Source organism: Thermobia domestica, chromosome 1, assembly GCF_964235325.1.
Source record: "Thermobia domestica chromosome 1, izTheDome1.hap1.1, whole genome shotgun sequence".
NCBI lineage: Eukaryota > Metazoa > Arthropoda > Insecta > Zygentoma > Lepismatidae > Thermobia > Thermobia domestica.
The window spans coordinates 62,433,146-62,454,523 of NC_137454.1; the positions used below are offsets into that span (position 1 = coordinate 62,433,146).

Here is a 21,378-nt window from a genome sequence, read left to right on the forward strand (position 1 = left end):
TACATGCGCCAATTAGTGAAGTTTATGGGTATAGTAGTATAGTTATCTCAGAAGTTTGTTAGTCCCATACATAATTTTATTTTGATTCAAGAATATAAAATTTCTCTGTAATTAAAATATTGGCTACATTTTCACTCTATATTAATGCTTTCAAATTTTCAGAAAGGGGAAGAAGTAATGATGTATATGGGTACATTCTGTCACATAATGTGTTTATAAAATAATCAGCTTCATAGTATCCTTTATACACATTGAATTGTCTCCTAACTTCGGGACCTATTGAAAACTTCTAATATGAAATCTTCATTTTGATGTCCTGTGGTTATTCCATTGTATTGGAGAACATAGATGATAAATACATGTAACGATGTTTTTAGAATGATAAGAGGAGATAAGAGGAGCTCTCCAGAAACCTTGGTTCGATTCCCAGCGAGAGATCTCATGTTATTCGGATTGCATATTAAGACTTACGTCTTCTGTACCTTAGTGCTAAGAAGAGTTGTTAAAACCCAAAAGACTATGAACATTTGAATCTATTCCGTATGTTAATCCTGCCACTTTAGGTAGAATTTCGATCTTGCTACTAGTGCAACGTGCTGTCATGTTTACGTTTGCTTACTACTAATGTAATGCATATCAAACACATTTCGAACTACGTCCTACCGCGAAAACAGCTTTGTTGTCCCTTTGCATCTGAAGCAGACCGGGCGCAACGTGACACATCAAATTATCTTTTTTAATTTTCTTCCTTCCGGAAGACAAGAAACCAATGGGGAGTATACAGGGGAACAGTTTTAAATATTGGGGAATACAGCATGATATAGGCTTCATGATTTTTAAAGGATCAAAAACAAATCTACGAAGAAATTAAATGTCGACTGAGGGCAGGAAATATCGAGTCATTACTCAGTCCAAAATATTTTGTCAAAGAATTTGAAGCTTAAAATATATAAAACTGTAATTATACCTGTTGCGCTGTGTAATTGCGAAACATGAACGTTCACTTTAAGGAAGAGCGCAGACTGAAAGTATTCAGTAACATTCAGACCCAAGAGGAACGGGAGGGACTTCATAAGGAGGAACTGCATAATTTATACAGTGTATCTAACTTTGTTAGGTCATTAAGTCGAGGAGGCTCAGATGGTCAAGTCGTGTTGCTAGAATAGAAGAAAATAGGAACGTTTTCAAAATTTTAACTAAAAACTCAATAGGAAAAACACCATTAGGAAGACTAGGTGGAAATGGGAGAACACTATTAAGATGGATCCGGTTGGCTGAAAACAGAATTCAATGGAGAATTTTTGTGAATGCGGCATTAAACCTTCAAATTCCATAGCCCATAGAGTTAATTAGTTAATGAAGCTTCATGACATTGCAAGAAAGAGATAGCTATATTAAGGCTCTTCGGTAAACTCTCCCCCACTTTTTGAATCTTTAGTGAATAACTTATGGACAACGAAAAACATCAAAACTTTAGAAAATGAGACAGTTAGTACGTGCAAAGTTGTATTACATGAACTGATAGTTGTTTTCAAGCGCTGTGGTACATTGTATAAATTTGGGTGTCCAACAGCTATGACGTCGTAAATTGCGCACCCAAACTTGTCAGTTATTCGTTTGTTAATAACGTTTTGCAGATACTATCTGGCTCATTCGCTACATTCTTTATATTCTTCATTGTCTTAAAGTTATTCACTGAACTTTTAAAAAGTAGAGCTTAGCGAAGTATCTTAACAAAAACTCAACCAGAAAATGTAGTTCAGGAAATAGTAATATACAACCTTCTGTGACAAGGAAGAACCAAAATCACGAATGAAACACTTAGAGGAACAATGTTTCCTGAAACTTCAACTCTAAAATGAGGTGAAATGAATTTTTTAAGTTTTACGTCCCTCTGGTATGCCAGCGAGTCTAAAGGAGACGATGACGATGAGAAATGAATGAAATTGTGGAATGAAGAAACTGAGAGGAAAGGGGAGAACCCCAAGAAAACCCACGCACACGGTGTTTGTCCAACACAAAGTTTACTTGGCGCGAGCTGGGATCGAACGAGGGACCCCATACACCAGAGGTGAACGCTCTACCATTGAGCCACCACGGCCCCACTTCAACTGTAAAAAGTAAAATAAAATAAAAAAAAATAAATTAATTAAAAAAATAAATAATAATAAACAAAAAATAAGGTCCTTTTTTAGGACCATGGAAAGCTAGTTTATGAACTGTAACTCACAAATTTAATACGAAACAATATTCCCAAATATAATTGTCATAAGTCCAAAATGTTAATTTTATAGGTAAGCCAGAAAAGATATCTGAAGAAACTGTATTAGTTTGTTCTGATTTTGGGAATTGTAACTTATTTCAATAGTATAAATTATTGTATCAGGAAACCTGTCTTAACACTTTCAGCCCCAACCCTGTTTGAGTAAATTTCACCCCGGGACCAGACTACAGTTTGCTATGAACATTGTCAGCCAATGTGTATCTATTTGATACACGTGGTCCATCAGTAAACCCTCACTGTGTATCAAAAAGATACACATGGGGCTGAAAGTGTTAAATACAGAGAAATTTCAATTAGTACACATTAAAATTTGATAACAACTTAAAACCTGTTTACGGCGTTCGTTTATTGGGAGTCCGATAAAAGTAGTTAAGTTAGTAATATCGTCTAAGGAGGCTTTTAGATCCTTGACAAGGAAAACAACTGCAAGGTTTATTAATGTTGAAGTTACAATATCTCCAGAAGACTGACTTCGTTAAGGTGAGATCTGTTCGTACTTATTAGATCATTTATAGTACATAACATTTCCAAATCCATCTTAGTTAAGAGCTCGTTAGGAGAGAACTGCACAAATTGTCAGAGTATTAGCTGAACTATAATTTTGAATACTATTACATAAGTCGACTTTCATGTGGAGCAACAGTATTTGGGGGTTTAATTAATATCTAATTTGCAGGTCATGGCTGTCAAAAAATGTTTCTGATGCCCACAAGAAATTAGATGCTTGCAAACCCGTTAGAGAGGAGATTAGACGTCTTCGTCGTGACCTATGCTTTTCTCTGGAGCTGAAAGATATTTTGTGGGACTGTGGGTGGAATGTGACACACTTCCGAGGATGTCTTCAAAGCTTCAAAGCTTTAGCATCACACCATTCAGATATGATGACTGTGCTCCGTGGTTAGTGCATTGTATTTCATCTTTTTTTTCCCTTCTTTTTTAAAGATATGTTAATGGATGTTAAACAAATCGAAATATATCATTAATGAGAATAATAATAATACTCTCGTTTTATTCGTATTTTTTAAGTAACTTGATAATATTCGTTATTAGACACAAAATGTAAATTATATGTTATTTATAGCTATACTATATGTTTATTTATAACTACATGAGAAAACCGCTTAGGGAAATCTATTAGAGATGATACACAGTAAGCCACGTTAAAGTGTTTACCTATGGTGCGCAGAATTACATTACACATTTTAAGCTATCAACAATAGCGCCAGCAAATATTGTATATATGGATGTCTTCGGGTATGCTTAGTTTATATGAGTGTTCGTTTCTTCCTCATTTGATCACTATTAATTTTCAGGATCTCTTAAAGGGCCACTGTCAGTCGTTTTACAAAAGATTTCCGTAGAGGTGGCTGAGATATTTCAGTCATTTACTTGACACTTTACAACATTAAATAATAATAATAATAATAATAATAATAATAATAATAATAATAATAATAATAATAATGATAATGATAAAAACATTTTGAATGTATTTTGGAGATCAGCCACTTTGAATGCGTTTCAGAGATCAAACATAGCCCTCATGGACATTAATGATCTTTCCCTAACATTGTGGAATAACATGGCTCCCATTATGGTACAACAGCAAAACGTGACCAAATAAGTTATCAAGGGCAGCTTGCACCGTGAGTTTCTAAACTGTCGTCCTGTTAAGTGGGTTGTCCAATAAACAAACCACATATTAATCAGAAGGTAGAATAGGAAAATAGGATCAATGTATCAGTATAACTCCTGATAGGTGTTGTAGGATACATAATGAATAATTCAGATATATATACAATCTTGTATCACAAACTAGTAACGTAGTAGTACTAACGAAATAAGTACAATATTCTCAACACCAAATTGGAAACATTTAAGATCTACACTCGTATTCTTCCATCATCGAAAGGAGTGTGTTTGAATTTTTTTTTAATTATTATTATTGCAATTGAAGAGTCTGCCCTAAAACTGGGCAAAGAAATTTGGACCATAAATCGGATAACATTATTTCCAGTTTCAGGAAAATGCAATTCTAGCAAATAATACATTTTTCTTCACAACAATTGTTTATCGACAACATAATTTGCTTTACAATTTAAAGTAACAATATATATTAACTGCATAAAAACTAGCTCACTGCGGATTCCAATTTTCGTGTATTCACCAGTATATTGATGCCAGCAAAAATAATAGGTTTCAACTCTTCATGGATTTTGTGTTTTGAGTCTACCGCTAGCAGTAAAGTGAATTACATTTATTAAGAAATTCATTCCAGTTGTTACTCACAGGAAATACAATAATTTGAAACATTGTAAGCCTATCAAATGTGCTTCGTACTGTGTAAGAAGCCTAGTTCGTTACAGATTTGAGAAATTGTTTATTTTTTCTCTCAGGAAGGTTCCATGGGGAAGCAGGACATATCCAGATATAATCTAGTTTAGTAACGTGTAAAGTCATCGACAAAGGTCTCAGAGAACACTAAAACTGTCTGATTGAATTAATAGAACGTATTTAATACATTTTACAAGATAAAAATTGTACTTACCTTGTATTTTGCAGGAAGATTTTCACATGTTTATAACTTCAACATCAGTGAAACTTCGTAATTTATATACGTTGTAACTAACGTATTTTTACGAAGTAAAATATTTTGGAAAACTTATATGGGGTCTTGATAATCCGGTACGCTCCCCCATAAAACTATGTTGATGTACACTAAACAAATAATTATTTCCCAATTCCAAATTCTTTATTTTTATTTTGCATGTATATGATAATACTTATCCACGAGCTTTCACGTTCAAAATGATCTGAAACTAGGAGATATGTTGTCGCCATTGTTATTTAACTTTGTTCTGATATACGCTACAAGGAAAATCAAAGATAGTAACTAGAGCCTAAAGCTGAATGGGTTGACCAGCATACGGCGTATGCTGATGATGTAAATATGATAGAGGATGGTAGGAAAAAATAAAAATAAATGCAGAGATCTTATTAAACGCTTGCAAGGACATGGGTTTAGAGGTAAATGCAGAGAGAAAACTAAATATATGGAAATTGGCTGGGATTGTAATAATTCAAATTAAGGATACGTCAAAATATCAAAATCCTTTCGACAAAGTGGATACTTTGAAATATCTAGGATCAGTATTAACAGACCAAAGCCATATTCACGAAGAAATTAAATGTCGACCGAAAACAGGGAATTCGCGTTATCATTCCGTTCAAAACCTTTTGTCTTCGCGAATTCTGTCGAGAAATTTGAAGCTTAAAATATATAAAACGATAATTATATCTGTTGTGCTGTATGGTTGCGAAACATGGTCAACCCAAGGAAGAACGTAGACTAAAAGTATTTGAAAATAAATCCTGAGGCGAATACTCAGACGTAAGAGAAACGGAATGGGGAATGACGAAAACTGCATAATTTATACCATTTACCAAACATTGTTAAGGTCATAAAGTCTAGAACCCTTAGCTGGGGAGGTCATGTAGCTAGAATGAAAGAATGTAGGAACGGTTTCAAAATTTTAATTGGAAATTCAATCGGGAAACGATACTTACGAAGACCTAGGGAGGACAACATTAAGATGGATCTTACAGAAATAGAAATACAAAATAGAAACTGGATCCAGTTGGTTAAGGACAGAAGTCAATGGAGAGCTTTTGTAAACGCAGCATTGAACCTCCGGGAAAGTTTTTTATTTTATTTTATTTATTTATTTTTTTTTCAAGATATGTTACTTCATATATAAATTAAAAAGTTCCACTGATGTTCTAGCTATAAGTCTGTGAAGATTTTACTCTATAATATGATTTTTAAGTCTCTATAACTCTTAGAAATGGATATTCGCTATCCGAAAAAGTTAGTACAATTTTTTTTCTAATTGAAATTCAACTACTTTGTGATAAGACTGTTTGTTCCTCGTGTAGATTACACAGTTGAACTTCATTTATTGTCGTGCCTTTTCATGACTCAGTAGCTGAGGCGCATGCTTTCTGTGCTCAAGATCCAGTGGGATAAACCTAAGTAGTTGTTCAGATCCCACTTTGAATAGAAGGTGCACTCTCATATAGCCTCAGTGCTGAAAAGGAACATTGAACATCAATCAAGAGAACATTAAGAGGCACCATTACAAGTACAGCTAGTATGAATTAAAGAGCTTCAATTTAACGTGATCATTAACACATTTCTCTATATATTTTGAGTATGAAGTTTTTTTTTTGAAAAAAATGACACAATAGTTCAGTATAAACAACAAATACGTTAATGCAGCTGCACCGATAGAAACTTCATGTACATATTAAGTTTGTAATTTATTATATTAATAATCGAAAATGCCATAAATTCAATGAAAAATAAGGATACTCCAAATAATTTAATAAGCTTAGAATGCAGATAAAAGCTTGGTTCTTTTTCAAATATACACGGAAATTGTTTTCTGATATACACATTAAATGGCTCTTGACTTTTTTTGTCTACCGAACAGATAGATAGAGTACATATTGAAAGGGATTTTGGTAAACTAAACGTCTTAATAAGTGAGTTTTGTTTTACATCGTGAAATCTATGATAGACTTCCAAAGTATATGGATCCAATATTCTAATTAGAAGTAATAGATTTATCTGTTTCTGTTTCATTAAGCGGATAAGTGGAAAAATGGAATCTGCACTTGGAATGCTAAATCTATATCCAAAACACACTTGCTATCTCTTTACAATTTTGTCATTTTAAATAAATAAATAAAATAAATTAAAACCGGAAGCGACATAGTTCTACAACTTTGTTTGATTAGAAGGATATTTATGTATACTATGTTATTCTATTTTATAAACTTCTAAAAATATATATATCTTTAGAAATAGAGGAACATAAGGAGCACTGAAAAGTGTTAAATCTTCAAGCGTTAAAAAAGAACAACAAATTAAATCAAAAAAATCGAAATGCAACCAAAGAAAAAAATGTTTTGTTGCTTGTAGATACAGAGGTCAACTTATGATACGTTTTTCAGCGTATTCAGAATTCCGGTATATTAAAGATGTTAGTGTATAATTATAGTTTGATACTAGTATTTTATTCTAGTCCAAATACAGGAAGTTTAATTCAGAATAAGTATATGCAGTAAAATAGTAAGTTTATACTATATTTAAAAACTTAAAAAGAAGAGTGTCGGATGGTTATGAGGATGGTGGAGGCCAATTAAAAACTGAAAGCCTCACCATACGTGATTGTTTTCGTAGTGTCGCGTGTCAAGGAAATCAGTTAAATATATGATGTAAATAGGTCAAATTTGAAAGCATATCGTATTATTTAACTTTTGTTGATCGTTTATAGATCATCGTCAGGGAATAAAAAAAAATGAAGAGGAAATATGAAAAATATAATACTGATGTCAAACCGCCAAGTAATCTCATACACACGAGTTAAATCACATATGTGTACACAATTACTTTTTTTTAAAATTTTATTATTCAGCATGGCATAAGGAAAAAATTACAAGTAACTCTAAAACGGATTATTAATTTGTATATTATAGTAGTTTGTGTATAATTTAGTTTTTGCTTTATTTTTATTTATTTTTTTTTATTTTTTTTTCTAAAGGAAGAACTTTAGTATTTGGGAACGATACAGGCGTTAGTTTGGATGGACATGTTATCCTAAACAGCGGAGAAGTCAGGCACAATTGGTTGGATGTAAGTAAACAGAAGTTTCATTAATTTATTGTATGACAGAAATATTAACTCGAAACTATATTACCACGCTTAACAAATTACCGTGGTCCCCTCCAAGATATGCGTATAAGTAGTAAGTTTTACTTCCTTAACTACTAAAAGTATTATTTCGTATGCAGTAGATACCAGTAGGTACAAAACTACAGTGAAATTATAACGTTTACTCCATAGGATGGTGGTCCAAATAGAGCAAACATTATATTATATAGTCGTAAATAGGACGTTTGCTCGAGCGTTGACGATGAAACAAGTTATCCGAAGAAAACTCCTTTCAACGCCAACTACACATAAGCAAAAATTCTACGTACAACTTTTTATAAAGGCAAAAGATTCAGCATCATATATTTCAAAAGATAATAAATTCCGCAAACGATAAGTGAAAATAATTTCCGCACCATGCACTCAAACGAAATGCCACGAGGCGTAAGACAATGACATGCACAATCGCAGCGAACACTCAAAAATAGATTCAAAAATTTTAATGGTTATAATATACTTACATCGTCTTACATCATGGAAAGGTAAATAGGATAATACTAATTATAGATGTTCCTTTTCTTACGAAATATACGTTGATACAATTATGCCAATAACTTGTTTACATAAAGAATTTCGCAGCAGTGTAAAAATAGTTTGTCTTGTCTTCGGATGTTCGGCGCCAAGTAAGTTGTCTCCCGCTAAATCTCTTCAGCTCTCGCGGTTCGCGTGGGTTTCACGCGTTAAGTGACGTAAGAGCGGACAGAGCTGTGATTGGCTGAAGAAGTGCTGATCAAGGTCACAACACCCACATGCGTTCTCTGAATGAGAACACACACACACACACTCACACATAGAAACGTCGTCTGCTAGTATATGCTAGTCCTTTTAATTTAAAAAAAGAGTTAAACTGCTTGAACTGCATACAGCCAAAAATGATGCACAAACGAGTTTATGACAAATGGCACCCGAACAGCTGATAGGTAAAGTTCTGATGAGATACGTTTATCCTAAGAACCCTGGCAACACTGATAGTTTGTCTGCGTATGACGAGGACACACTGTATAAAGTTTTGACGTACACATGGGTTGAGTTACAGTTCACACAAACACTTCACTTCACTTACTGCTGCAATCACGACTATATAAAATGTTTATTCAGTCCATAAATATGTAATATATCGATAAATGCATAGAAATATATTTATTAAAGTCATGATAATTTAAAGATAAGCTCACTTAATACTTATGGAAATTGAATATTCAACACATACACTAAAATATTGCAAATAATATGAATAAAATAAGAAAACACTTCAAGCAATGAATTAATTTCAACTTTTAGAAACACTTTCATCTTCGCAATTAATTGAACATAAAAAAAATGAATATAGATATATTTTTCAGTTCGAATAACAACACTTCACTGTTCAGTTATAACACACTGTTTATACTTTTACTATCTGCACACGTCACACTGTCCAAGTTGTCGACTATTCACAATCTACACCATGCTCCAGAACAATGTCCAGTCCGTAGGCCATCCTCTTCGTTCATTCTCTTCCCATTGAATGAACACTCTGCTATTAAATCTTCTGCTCCTATCCTCTTCCCATTGGATAGGGCTAGGTCCATCGGTGGAAGTTCTAGAAGGTCTCTGCATGCTATAGTCCTTTTATAACACTGGACTATTTTCCAAAATTCGGCGCCGATATGAAGATGCATGGAATACTGTAACTTAATGCGTATAAATTTATTCAACGTATAATTTGCATTTTTTTTTTTGACTTAAAATGTGCTGCATTTGCTACTGCTGCATTCGTGTTAAGTGGAAGTGAATAGGATGTGTGTTCTTCTTATTGTTTAGACCTACGTGTGTTCTTCTTTGTGTTGTATTCTTCATGTATGTATATCAAGTGTATGTTCCTTACATGTTACATGTAATTATTATAATAAGGTTAAAATAATATAATTATGGTTAAAAGGAAGTTGACTTGGGATGGGTTAACAAAGAAAATGTAAGTATTTCTTTTTTTTCTTAAATATATATATATTAAACGTCACAAGCCAAAATGGAATTTTGAAGTGTGTGTATACAATTGCCAAATCACACACTAGCTGAGGCCCAATCGGACGCTACCCCGATTTCGTCACTGTAATTTAGAAAGAAAGTAGTGACGCCCCTAAGGGTAGCGTCCGATTGGGCCTCAGCTAGTGTGTGATTTGGCAATTGTATACACACACTTCAAAATTCCATTTTGGCTTGTGACGTTTAATATATATATATTTAAGAAAAAAAAGAAGAAATACTTACATTTTCTTTGTTAACCCATCCCAAGTCAACTTCCTTTTAACCATAATTATATTATTTTAACCTTATTATAATAATTACATGTAACATGTAAGGAACATACACTTGATATACATACATGAAGAATACAACACAAAGAAGAACACAGGTTCCGTGATGGAGACTCGAGCTCCGTTTTTACTGTGTGCCAAATAGGGGATCAAGTTTGAATCGAATCAGTCTTATGCCCAGATTTTTATTACTCTGTTCCTAATTCTTTTCAGCACTGATGAAAGGAATTTAATAATTGCTAATTAAGTATTTAAAATGAGTAAGTGGAAGAATTTGGCTTAAGAAAACTCCACACGATTCATCTTCATCCTCCAGAGCGCCTAGTACATATTACCAGACGTCAGAGAATGGTACTTCAATACTATAAAAGATTTATCCTCTGCCTCACACTCGTTCATTAAATTCGCTTACCGATTGTTTAACTGAAGATTCTACAAAAGTGTAGAGACTTGGTAACCTAATGAATGATCCTGTTACGATTAGTGGTAAATTACAACAACTTTACATGTTACAGGATATTAAATAATATGTATTTATATACTGGCAGAAATAGCTGAATGTTTTTACGAAGATAAACATTCAGAAAAGAATGTTTAACGAAAAATATTTGAAAGATATACAAACTTGAGACTTTCAGCTCAAGATACCAATTTGGTATTTGACTTATCTAAGCAGAATCATAAATGCAGTGGTGTGGGATCTTAGTTAACTGTAAATCGAATCCGAAATCTAAGTAAATGAACTGTAATAATAACTAAGACGAATTAAAAGTACAAAAAACGTAGAATACTTTCACATTAATCTTTTTTTTTTCTCTCATTTATGTGGTCTTTCTATATTCTTGGATAAAACATTAATCTTCTTTTTTGTATATGAATCTAACTACCTTTTTATATTAGATCGTACTCTCTTTGTGACTTTGAAGTCTCTTATATTAAATCTTAGTGTTCTGTCTTGTTAATTCTCTAATCACATAGACTTTATCCTGGTAACCAACAAGAACCGGCAGGTGATCAATTTGATAACACCTTCCAACATAAAATACTTTGCCCCAAATGAAAACCCAGCTAAAGCGCTTTTTCTTATACTCGACTATGGAAAATTTCTCCCAGTTGACAGGAATTGTTCGTGCATTACCTTCCACAAAAGAAACTGTCAGTAGCTTTAAAACTACGTAGAACATTTTGACATATTTTTCAGTTAGACAGTCCTTTTGTATTATTAGACAGTCGACAGTCCTATCTTATTTTACGAATTATATGCTATAGCTCGTAGTATTTGCAATCACTTCTTGAAAGAAGTTAAAACAAGTAATCTGCTGATAGCAGTGGGTGTAACAAAGAGATAACAGACTACAGAAATTAGTTCCGGTGCAAAGTATCCGAAAAAATATATAATATTTTCTTTTTTCTTTTAAACAAGATTTTAAAAAATCCTGCTTTCTTTGTTTGCATCATTAGTTAATCTAAAATTACCATTAAATAAGAGTATGATAAGAGTTGTCTTCATGTCTTTCTCAAAGAACTGTCATTGAAAAAGTATGTAGCTTAAGTTGAAGTAAACAAAATTAAGAAGAGTTATCTGTTTGTGAAAAAAGAACAGTCGAAAGGTATGAAAGTCTGGAGAGTTAAAAAAAAAAAATGTTGGTGTGTTTCTTGTGAAAATTTTCATTACTGATGATAAGCTTGTAAACTGTTCAGAGGACATGGTAACTCGCTAAGAAACTGGCGGATCCGGAAGGAGGATTCCTCCCTAAATGTAAAATATAACTCATGTTGTGTTATTTCAACGAGACGAGGCAACAGAAGTATTTTTTGTGTCGATAAATTAGGTCAGTAATCTGCTCTCAATTAATTATTACTACAAACTATCAAATATCCCCAAGTGTTACAACAGGTAATATTTTGCAGTCTTTCCGAACCTTCTATCCTTTCGCGCAGGAATGAAGAAATATAAACCTCTCGTAACTCAGTGGTGGATGTAGATGGGGCGCACCCCTCAAGGGAAAATTAACAATTTTCGTTCTTCTTCAACAAGATGAGACGAGAATTTTATTTTTTTCTTATGTTTCAGCGGAACACGTACAAACACCCACCCCTACATGGAGCTGCATAGGCTTCCAGGAAATTTGTCCAGAGGATTAAAGTATGACGGAACTGCGCTGGGACAGTATTTGCTAGAAGATGTACCCTGCACAAAAGTAACATGTAATGGCAGTGTAATTTACCTTTGCTCCGGTGGGAGAAGGGGGATGGGGGAGAAATTGATCAATTCTGGGAGGTCCCTGGGTTGTATATCTAGAAGAACACTGGAGCCTAATAAGTTCATGTTTGCCCCGTTCATATATATATATATATATAAAGCAGACGTTATGAGGAACAAGAAACAAGATCCATGTGAAATGCACGTACGCTTTTATTCTTGAAGTCATATAAAAATACAAGTTATTTTCACTCCATTTCTTATCTTCAGTCTGCATATATAGTGTTAAAAAACCTTCAAAGTATAGCGAAGTTAGGCATGTCTGTTCTTCTTCTCAAATTAGCAATCTTCTATTGGTTTGACGTAACTTTCCACTCTTCCCTATTCTGAGCCAGACGTTTCATTTGTATGAATTCTTTCTTCCCTAAATATTGTATTATTTGGTCCGTGTATTTCAATCTCGGACTGCTGTAAATACTTTTCCTTCTGGTAATTCCTCCATGTTCCATAATGTCGGTGTCCAATCATTCTATCTCTGCCTTTCAAAACATTCTTCACTATATTCCTCTTCTCTCGTACCACTTCCCATCTTTCATTTGATACCTTATCTACCTCTCTGTATTTAAACATCCTTGTATAGTACCACATTTTGAAGTCTCACATTCTCCATTTTATTCTCTTCTGGAGTCCATACCTCTCACGCATACAGTGCCATACTCCATATGTGTTTCTTCAGCTTTATGTCGATGTTCCCGGTTAGAATTTCTTGTTTTCTTCGAATGCCTTTTTCGCTTGAGCTATTTTGGGTTTTACATATTGTTCTCACCTATTATCGCTAGTATTTTACACCTTAAATAACAGAATTCCTGCACCTCTTCCAACTGGTGATATCTTATTTTGATCTTCATATTTCTTGTGTCTTTTCTTGCGTATCTCATAACTTTCGTTTTCCTCTTATTGATCTTGACGTAGAATTTGCTGCTAAGTACTTGTTGCATTGCGTTTAGACCTGCCTATAATATTTTCTCACTGTCTGCCAACAGCGCGATATCGTCAGCAAATCTAAACGTATGAACAGTTCTTTCTGTACTGTGTGTGTCCTTGATTTCTTTTATTGCTTCTTCAATGTAGAGATTAAACGTAAAACGTTATTGGTGATAATGATCATCCGTGGACCCCTTTCTAAATTGTTGCTTCTCCTCTCTCTCTCTCTCTCTCTCTCTCTCTCCTTCTGCTTCAAATTTTACCTTCTATTCTTTGTATAGATTATATATTATTATTCACTACTTATAGTTTCTCTGTTAATAAATGTATTAACAGACATGGCTCCATATGACTATTAATAAGCGATAACTGTTATAAAAGAATCAGAGAGATGGATTTATTATGTAGAAACTAGTTCATGAAAAAATATTGTAGTATATATATATACCAAAAATATTTCTATCACAAATTTGGGCTCCCTGCTCAGGAATTTTAACAATCACTTCACTTTCTTTAAATTTTGATTCTTGAAACTTTTTTGCAATTCCAAAATTTAAGCTCTCCACCGGAAACTTGTTCATGGAGGATGAAAATACGAGGAAAAGAAATAAGAACTTAAAGAAACTACCTTGCATTTTTTTTTTTTTTTTTTTTAATAATTCCGAAAGCTTGGAAATACACGGAATTTTCAGGAAGCAAAATTTCAATACTTGCAGCATTTCATGAAAACAAAACTATGGAAAAGATAATTTTTCTGCTAAGAAAGAATATCTGGATAAGAAATTTCCAGAACAGTCTTTGATTTACTGTATATATTGCTGCACTTTCTTACAGAATGTTTCGATAACAAAATCAGTATATATCTGTCGGAAATGCATTTTGCAAATAAATGGAAACTTTGAAGTAAAAGCATGAAGAAGGAGAAATAAAAAGCAAAATAAGGGCGGAAGAGAAAATGTTAAAAAAAAAAACTAAAACTAAAAGAAAAACAATATAATATAATTATAGATCGAAGAAAAAGTTGATTCAATTCAGAAAGAGAGAGAAAAGGTTTTCAAAAATTGAAATAACGAACGTGTCGTTAAAACAAAATACTGCTAGAAAAGATTTTTATATATATTTTATTAATTTCTTATCACTTTTAAGACGCTTTCAATAGTTTATTAATGTCTTGATTATCAGTAAGAGGTTTTTCTTAAATGTTAAAATATACCTAGGTATTTAAACACACTATGTGCCTTTCTTAATGAGCTTATAGAATTAATACTGCTCAATAATAAATTTATATTTTCTTCGGTTAAGAGATTTCGAAGATATATTAATCCTTCAGCAGTATTTTGCTTTTACTGTATTAGTATTTACTGATACGTGATTTCCAACGATTGTTGGTAAAACCAGCCGATAGACTATTTCGAAGTTGAAGAAACAAAACTTTCCCTACACACCGTAGAAAATTTTTTGATATTAATAGCTAATGAAAATTCAGTGATTTTTAAATTGTAAAATCATACATTAGTTGGTTGTATGTTTCATGGCGTCAAATATACGTTGTATACGAGGGTATTTAAGAAAAATTCGGACTGACACTGAAATATTGCGCCACTCGTAATAAGCCTTTCATGGCATATAGTACCATCTATGGAAGAAATAATTTATTAATTTCAATTGGGTAGCTGCGTCCGTTCGTTAGAGACAGTAATCAGTTGCTCTGCTTCAGCGAGCATACTACGTGATAATGCTCCGTCAACACGGCTGTAGTTGGCAACGCTGCAGTGAAAGACTGTAGTTAGAGGCGATTCAACACCTACCACTTAGCCTAGATCTAGCAATGTAGCCTTGGCAACGACAGCCATGCGGACTGGAACATTGTCTTGCAGTCTACCAGCTCAACGTACAGCGACTGATTCAAATTACTGTCTCCAACGAACTGACGCTGCTAGACTGTTGAAATTAATACATTATTTCTTCTGTAGATGGCAGTTGCTGTCACGGGTTGTTACTAGAGGCGTGTTATTTCATTGTTAAGCCGGAAACTTTTGGAAATATCCTCGTATAATTTGGTTGAATTCGTAAGCTCGGCCAAAATATAATTATTGCTTACTGTCTGTTGTTGTTCGTAATACAGTAATTTTTTGCCCTTATCTGGTTTTGTAGCTGATCAAAAATGTGGACAAGTATGATCATATTCTTACCAGGGTACCTGCGGTGGAACGCGCTGTATCTAGAGTTCTGCGTGATATTAGGGTTGTCCACAGGTAAGCACTGTATAAATCCAGTGAATATTTAATATCAGTTAATCTCAATGTTTGTTCTTATTTATTGTTTGTAATAATAGCACGAATTGCATATTTTGTAAACCATTTCTTTTCCTTTCTCTTAAAACCGACGTAGCTGCGAGGAATGGGAAATGGAAAACCATTTTCGTAAGTGAGAAAGTAGTAAATTAATTTTTTTACAGTTGTACCTTCATTCCATTGGAGAAAGTTGTTCCTCATCAACCATAGGACAGACTTTAATACGACACGGAAAATACAGTTCACACATTGAATTCAACAAAGGAGATATCCAACAACTTCTAAGCAGCACGCACACGTTTGGTGCAGAACTAGCACAAATCCTGTATAGTTGTATATCAAGTTGATCGTAATACTGTTGCCGTTTCTTGAGGAAACTTGATTTCAAGAGATATCATTACTATTGATACAAGAAATATTTCCAGACAAGATATTAAGTAAATTTGTCTGTTGGTGACAAAAGGTGTGCGTCTTCAAAATTGTTATCCTGTACTGTAAACAAACGTATTAATTAATTCATACGAGAGGCATTTCTGCGTTCTTATGTGCTTCAGATGCTCCAAGACTTTCCTTTCTCTTCTTTCCTTCTAATTTTAGCCTATACCACTTCTGGGAGCGTAGTTCTTGTGTGTTCGAACCCTAGCTATACTCATCTGAAGTTTGGTTTTAGCGGACAAACACCACGTGCATTGAGTTTATTGGAAATTGACGCTTTCCACTTTATATTATTTCATCTCGTCATTTATTTACGCCATTTCTGCGTTCTTATGTGCTTCAGATGCTCCAAGACTTTCCTTTCTCTTCTTTCCTTCTAATTTTCGCCTATACCACTTCTGGGAGCGTAGTTTTTGCGTGTTCGAACCCTAACTATACTCATCTGAAGTTTGGTTTTAGCGGACAAACACCACGTGGATTGAGTTTATTGGAAATTGACGTTTTCCACTTTATATTATTTCATCTCGCCATTTATTTACAATTTTCATTGGCTCTTATAGTTTAAAAATGCATAAGCAAGAAACGAATCACGGGAGATTAGAATGCGATTGTAAGAGAAGGCACAGAAGGGAAAATAGTATATTGATTGGTTTAACTCTTGTTTAGCATCCCTTTCAGCCCAAGTGGTAGACAAACACTTATGCATAGGTTTTCTTAGGGTTCTGTTTTCTCCCACTTTTTTCATTCTCATCATCACCGTCTCATTTAGCCCAGTCGCCATAACTGTAGGACGTCTAAATTTAAAAAAAAATCTTCTTTCAGTACCGAGACTATATAAAACTTGGACCTACAGCTAAACGGGGGATCCGAATGACGTGAGTTCCTGCCGGAAATCGAATCTAGGTCTCTCGCGCCAAGACGCGTACGCTAACTGTATAACTGTGAGGGAGCGCAAATAGTAGGAAAATATGAACTAGAAAGCACAAAGAAAGTGAAGAAAGACTGGTTGAATTTTGCACGAACAATACGCTAGTAGTAGCAGTAGTAAATAGTTTATTCAAGAAACATAAGCAAAGTATTTGGAAAATGCCGAGAGATCAACAAAAATACCAGATAGATTACATAGTTGCGAAGGAAAGGTTTAGAAACCAAATAAAGAACTGTGGAAGTGACTCGGAGCAGATGTGGACCGTGAGCATGCTTTAATCGTGATAAGGAGTGAACTGAAGTTTAAAAAGTTGAGATATAAGAAGAAAAATGGAAGTCTTAATACAGGCTAACAAACAGCAAAAGAAATTCAAAAGACTTTCCGCAGAAGACAGTAGAGAAGATAACACAATAACCGACGAATGCAAAAGTAACCAGGAGTGGGGCACACACAAAAACTGGTCTACTTACTACTGTGAAGAAAGTATTAAGTCACGGAAGGAAAGTGATGAATTAATGAATGAATTCTGGAATTAATGAATGAAAGAAGGAAATTAAAGAATATTAACAACAACGAGGCTAAGGAACAGTAAAAAAAAAAAAAACAAAAAATAAAAAATGAGGTCATTCGAAAGTGGAAGAGAATTGGATAAAAGAGCAATGTGAAGAAATAAAAAATTATATTAACACAGGAAAGGTAGATGCTGTTTATAAGAAGATAAAAGGGAACTTCAAACCATGAAGACCAAAGAGCAGTGTACTAGAAGATAAAGAAGGAAGACTCATGACTGAAGCTGAAAATAGAGTTAAAACATGGAATGAATATTAAGAAAGACTGTGTTGAAATGATAAGCAACTAGAGGAAGTAGAAGAAAGGGAGTACTTCATACTCACAGTACGACAAAGCATTATAAGATCTAAAACATGGAATAGCCAAGATTTAGATGAGATACCAGCAGAAGGAATACAAAGTACGGGACAGGAAGTTCAGGAGAGGTTGTATAAGTTATATGAAAGGAGGAAAGGTGCATCAAGACTAGAGAAGCAAGATAGTGACAATACGAAAACAAGTAGGGTCTGACAAATGCAAGTAACAGAATGATAAACTTGCTTAGTCTCTCTTCGAAAATCTTGACAAAAATAATCTGTAGAAGATTGGAAGTCAAGATAGAAGTAATAGCAGATGACCAGTTTGGTTTCAGAAAACCGGAATGCGGGAAGCAATATTTATATTAAGAGAATTGATAGAAGAAAGAATATGAGTAGCAAATGCAACTTTATGTAGTACAGTGGAGGCCCGGTAATCTGAACACGTTTAATCCGAACATCCGGTTAATGCGAACAGGTCCGGGAGGAGGGTTTATTTATTTATTTATTTTTTTTTTTTTGGCAAAAATACGCAGTTTTAGGGAATTAATTACTAAATGGATGAAAATTTGTGCACGTTTTCGCAGAAAACAAAGTAAACTTTCGTACAGTTTTATCCTTAATACCTTGTATTTAGGCTTTAAGCCACATTACAACAATTACACAAAGTTTGAAATAGAATAAATTCATCAAGTTTTTCCAACATTTAAAACATTTTTCCAGTACAATACATATACTGTAGTCAGAAAACAGGTTTTGAAATACTGTACGCTATATTACAACACAGTAGATCCGTTCACCCGCCTCAAACCGTGGTTTTACTTTTATTGTGGCTAATCCGAACAATCACGTAATCCGAACAGGATTCGGTCCCAATTAGTTCGGATTAGCGGAACTCCACTGTATTTGTTGACTTGGAGAAAGCGTTTGATAATGAAAGTGGAACAAAATGTTGAGGATTCTGAAGGAATCTGGAATAAACTATAAGAAACGAAGAATAATATACTGTCCATACAAAGAAAACAAAACAACAATTGCGGTAGAAGGAAAGAAAGGAGAAACAGCAATCTAGAAAGGTATCAGGCAAAGATGATCACTATCGCCAATTTGGTTTAGTCTGTATATTAAAGGAACAATAAAACAAATCAAGAAACTTATAGACTAGGAACAACTGTTCATTGACAGTAGATATAAAAACTTAAATTTACGGATGATATCACGTTGGCTCATAGTGAGTAAAAATTAAAAGCAGGTCTAATTGGAATGCAACAAGTGCTTAGCAGCAAATTCAACATGACGATTAACAAGAGCGAAACAAAAGTTGAGATGCACAAAAATAGAAAGGGCAAGAAAAACAAAGGTCAGATTAGGAGATCACCTGATGAAAGAGGTGCATAAATTCTATTAACTAGGCAGTAAAATAACAAGCGATAATAGATGCAAACAAAATGTAAAATCCAGAATAGCTCAGCGAAGAAAGCATTCGAAGAAAACCAAACCTTCTAACAGGCAACATCGACATAAATCTCAAGAAGGGGCTAATGAAACACGGCCGACTTGATGTGTTCCTGTCCCTCTCTCTTAGCGGCCTTGACAATCGGGGTAGTAAGCTGAAATCAGACTGCTTCCAACTTTCAACGCATGGCGCTGTACGCCAAGGAACGACGGCTGCAATCTTGATGCAGTCTAGGTTCGCTCTGAGAAAACACCTCAATAAACATATGTACACTCATGTCCAAAATGATTGTCGCATATCTATAACTGCCTTTTTGTAAGAATAAAATTTGATAATGATTCTGCATGGTACTTTTAATACTGATACTATGTGTATAATCGGGAAATGTATATTTCTGGTAAATTTCATAGGAAAAGAATTATAAATACTAAAATTAGAATGAGTAAAACAAAATCTTGATAAATGGAGAAGAAAGTTTTATTTTCGTTTTATTGTTCTTATTTACTGCTCTTTTGACACGAAATTTGCCACATACATGTCTTTGCCGATTATACAGATACTAACATTATAAGAAATATCGGGCGGATTCGTTATCAAATTATATTCATACAACAACATATTTATAGACATGCGACAATAATTTTGGACATGAGTGTACTTCGCTTAATTCATATCATCTTCAAAATATTTTCTACAGTACAATGAGTATACTCAACTTCGACAACATGCACAAAAAATAACACCCTGTAATTTAATATCATATCGAAATGAGATTAGAAAAAACAAATATGTTACAGTTACTGCATTTCACTAGGAAAAACACATGCCAATATAAAATTAAAATAGTAGTTAGTACTTACTTTGCACTAATCTTGTAATTTCAAGTTCATATTCCAGCTAAAATCCACATTTTTAAATATTTTATAGTTTCAAGATTTTCCGGCTTAATGGTTTGGAGAAGAGATGTTTACTCAGAACTAGGTTTTCATTTTGGGTTGTCGCTATGTTGTCCAATAATGGTCTAACAAAATTTTCTGCGATTAAACGGGCAAGTTTATTACGCCCTGCCTCATCACAAATCACGCAATGCAGGAGAGGGCACGTCGAAAGCATTAACACTATTTGTGAACACAAAACGTCAAGTACATTTTTGTTTGGGAGGTATAGTACTGCTTTCTCAACAAAAGTAAGAATGATTAACAATATTGTCATAAAAGATGGTCTCGGATAGCGAAAACTCTCCAAGTCTTGAATCGAAAGTAAATTCATTAATGGAGAACTACATGTGTTCTCAGATATACAATTTAAACACCCACTGCAGGCGATTTTGTCATTCACTGTCCGAACTATGTATCCACCAATGTATGCCAGAATAGCATTTTCTAGTGTTGAAAGGGGGTGTAGCTTTATAAAAAGAGCAATAATTATATACTCGGACCATTTTCAAATTTTATTCCGCTTTCAGTAAATGAACAAAATATTTGAAAAAACACATTTAAAAATTTGGAATGAAAGTTCAGGGGTACATACTTTATTATTAAGGAGTATGCATTTTATGTACTTCATACAGTCTATCCCAAATACCTCATATACTCCGGGTACCCCCATATACCTGAGTTATTTAAATACTACACAAGATGAAATTATAATTCGATCCTTACATTGGAAATTTCGAAATAATAGCCAAATGCGTTCCAAGACTAAGACCATAATAGTCTTGAAATAAAGTTGTCTATTATTTTGAAATGGCAAATACAAGGATCAAATTATAATTCCATCTTGTGTAGCACTATGGTCTTGGTCTTGCAAAAGAAAATGTGATTTTGGACTTGCACGCAAGACTAAAACCAAGATC

The 21,378-nt window shown here is 33.8% G+C and overlaps 1 protein-coding gene across 1 annotated transcript in view; it reads left to right on the plus strand.

Moving 5' to 3' along the window:
- The window catches only part of LOC145685410 (T-cell activation inhibitor, mitochondrial-like), a 52,166-nt gene that overhangs the window by 14,516 nt on the left and 16,272 nt on the right, over positions 1 to 21,378 (plus strand). Inside the window, exons 5-7 of the mRNA XM_081757806.1 lie at positions 2,961 to 3,181; positions 7,891 to 7,982; positions 15,699 to 15,799. Coding sequence (XP_081613932.1) covers positions 2,961 to 3,181; positions 7,891 to 7,982; positions 15,699 to 15,799 — 414 coding nt within the window. The remainder of the gene's footprint in view (positions 1 to 2,960; positions 3,182 to 7,890; positions 7,983 to 15,698; positions 15,800 to 21,378) is intronic.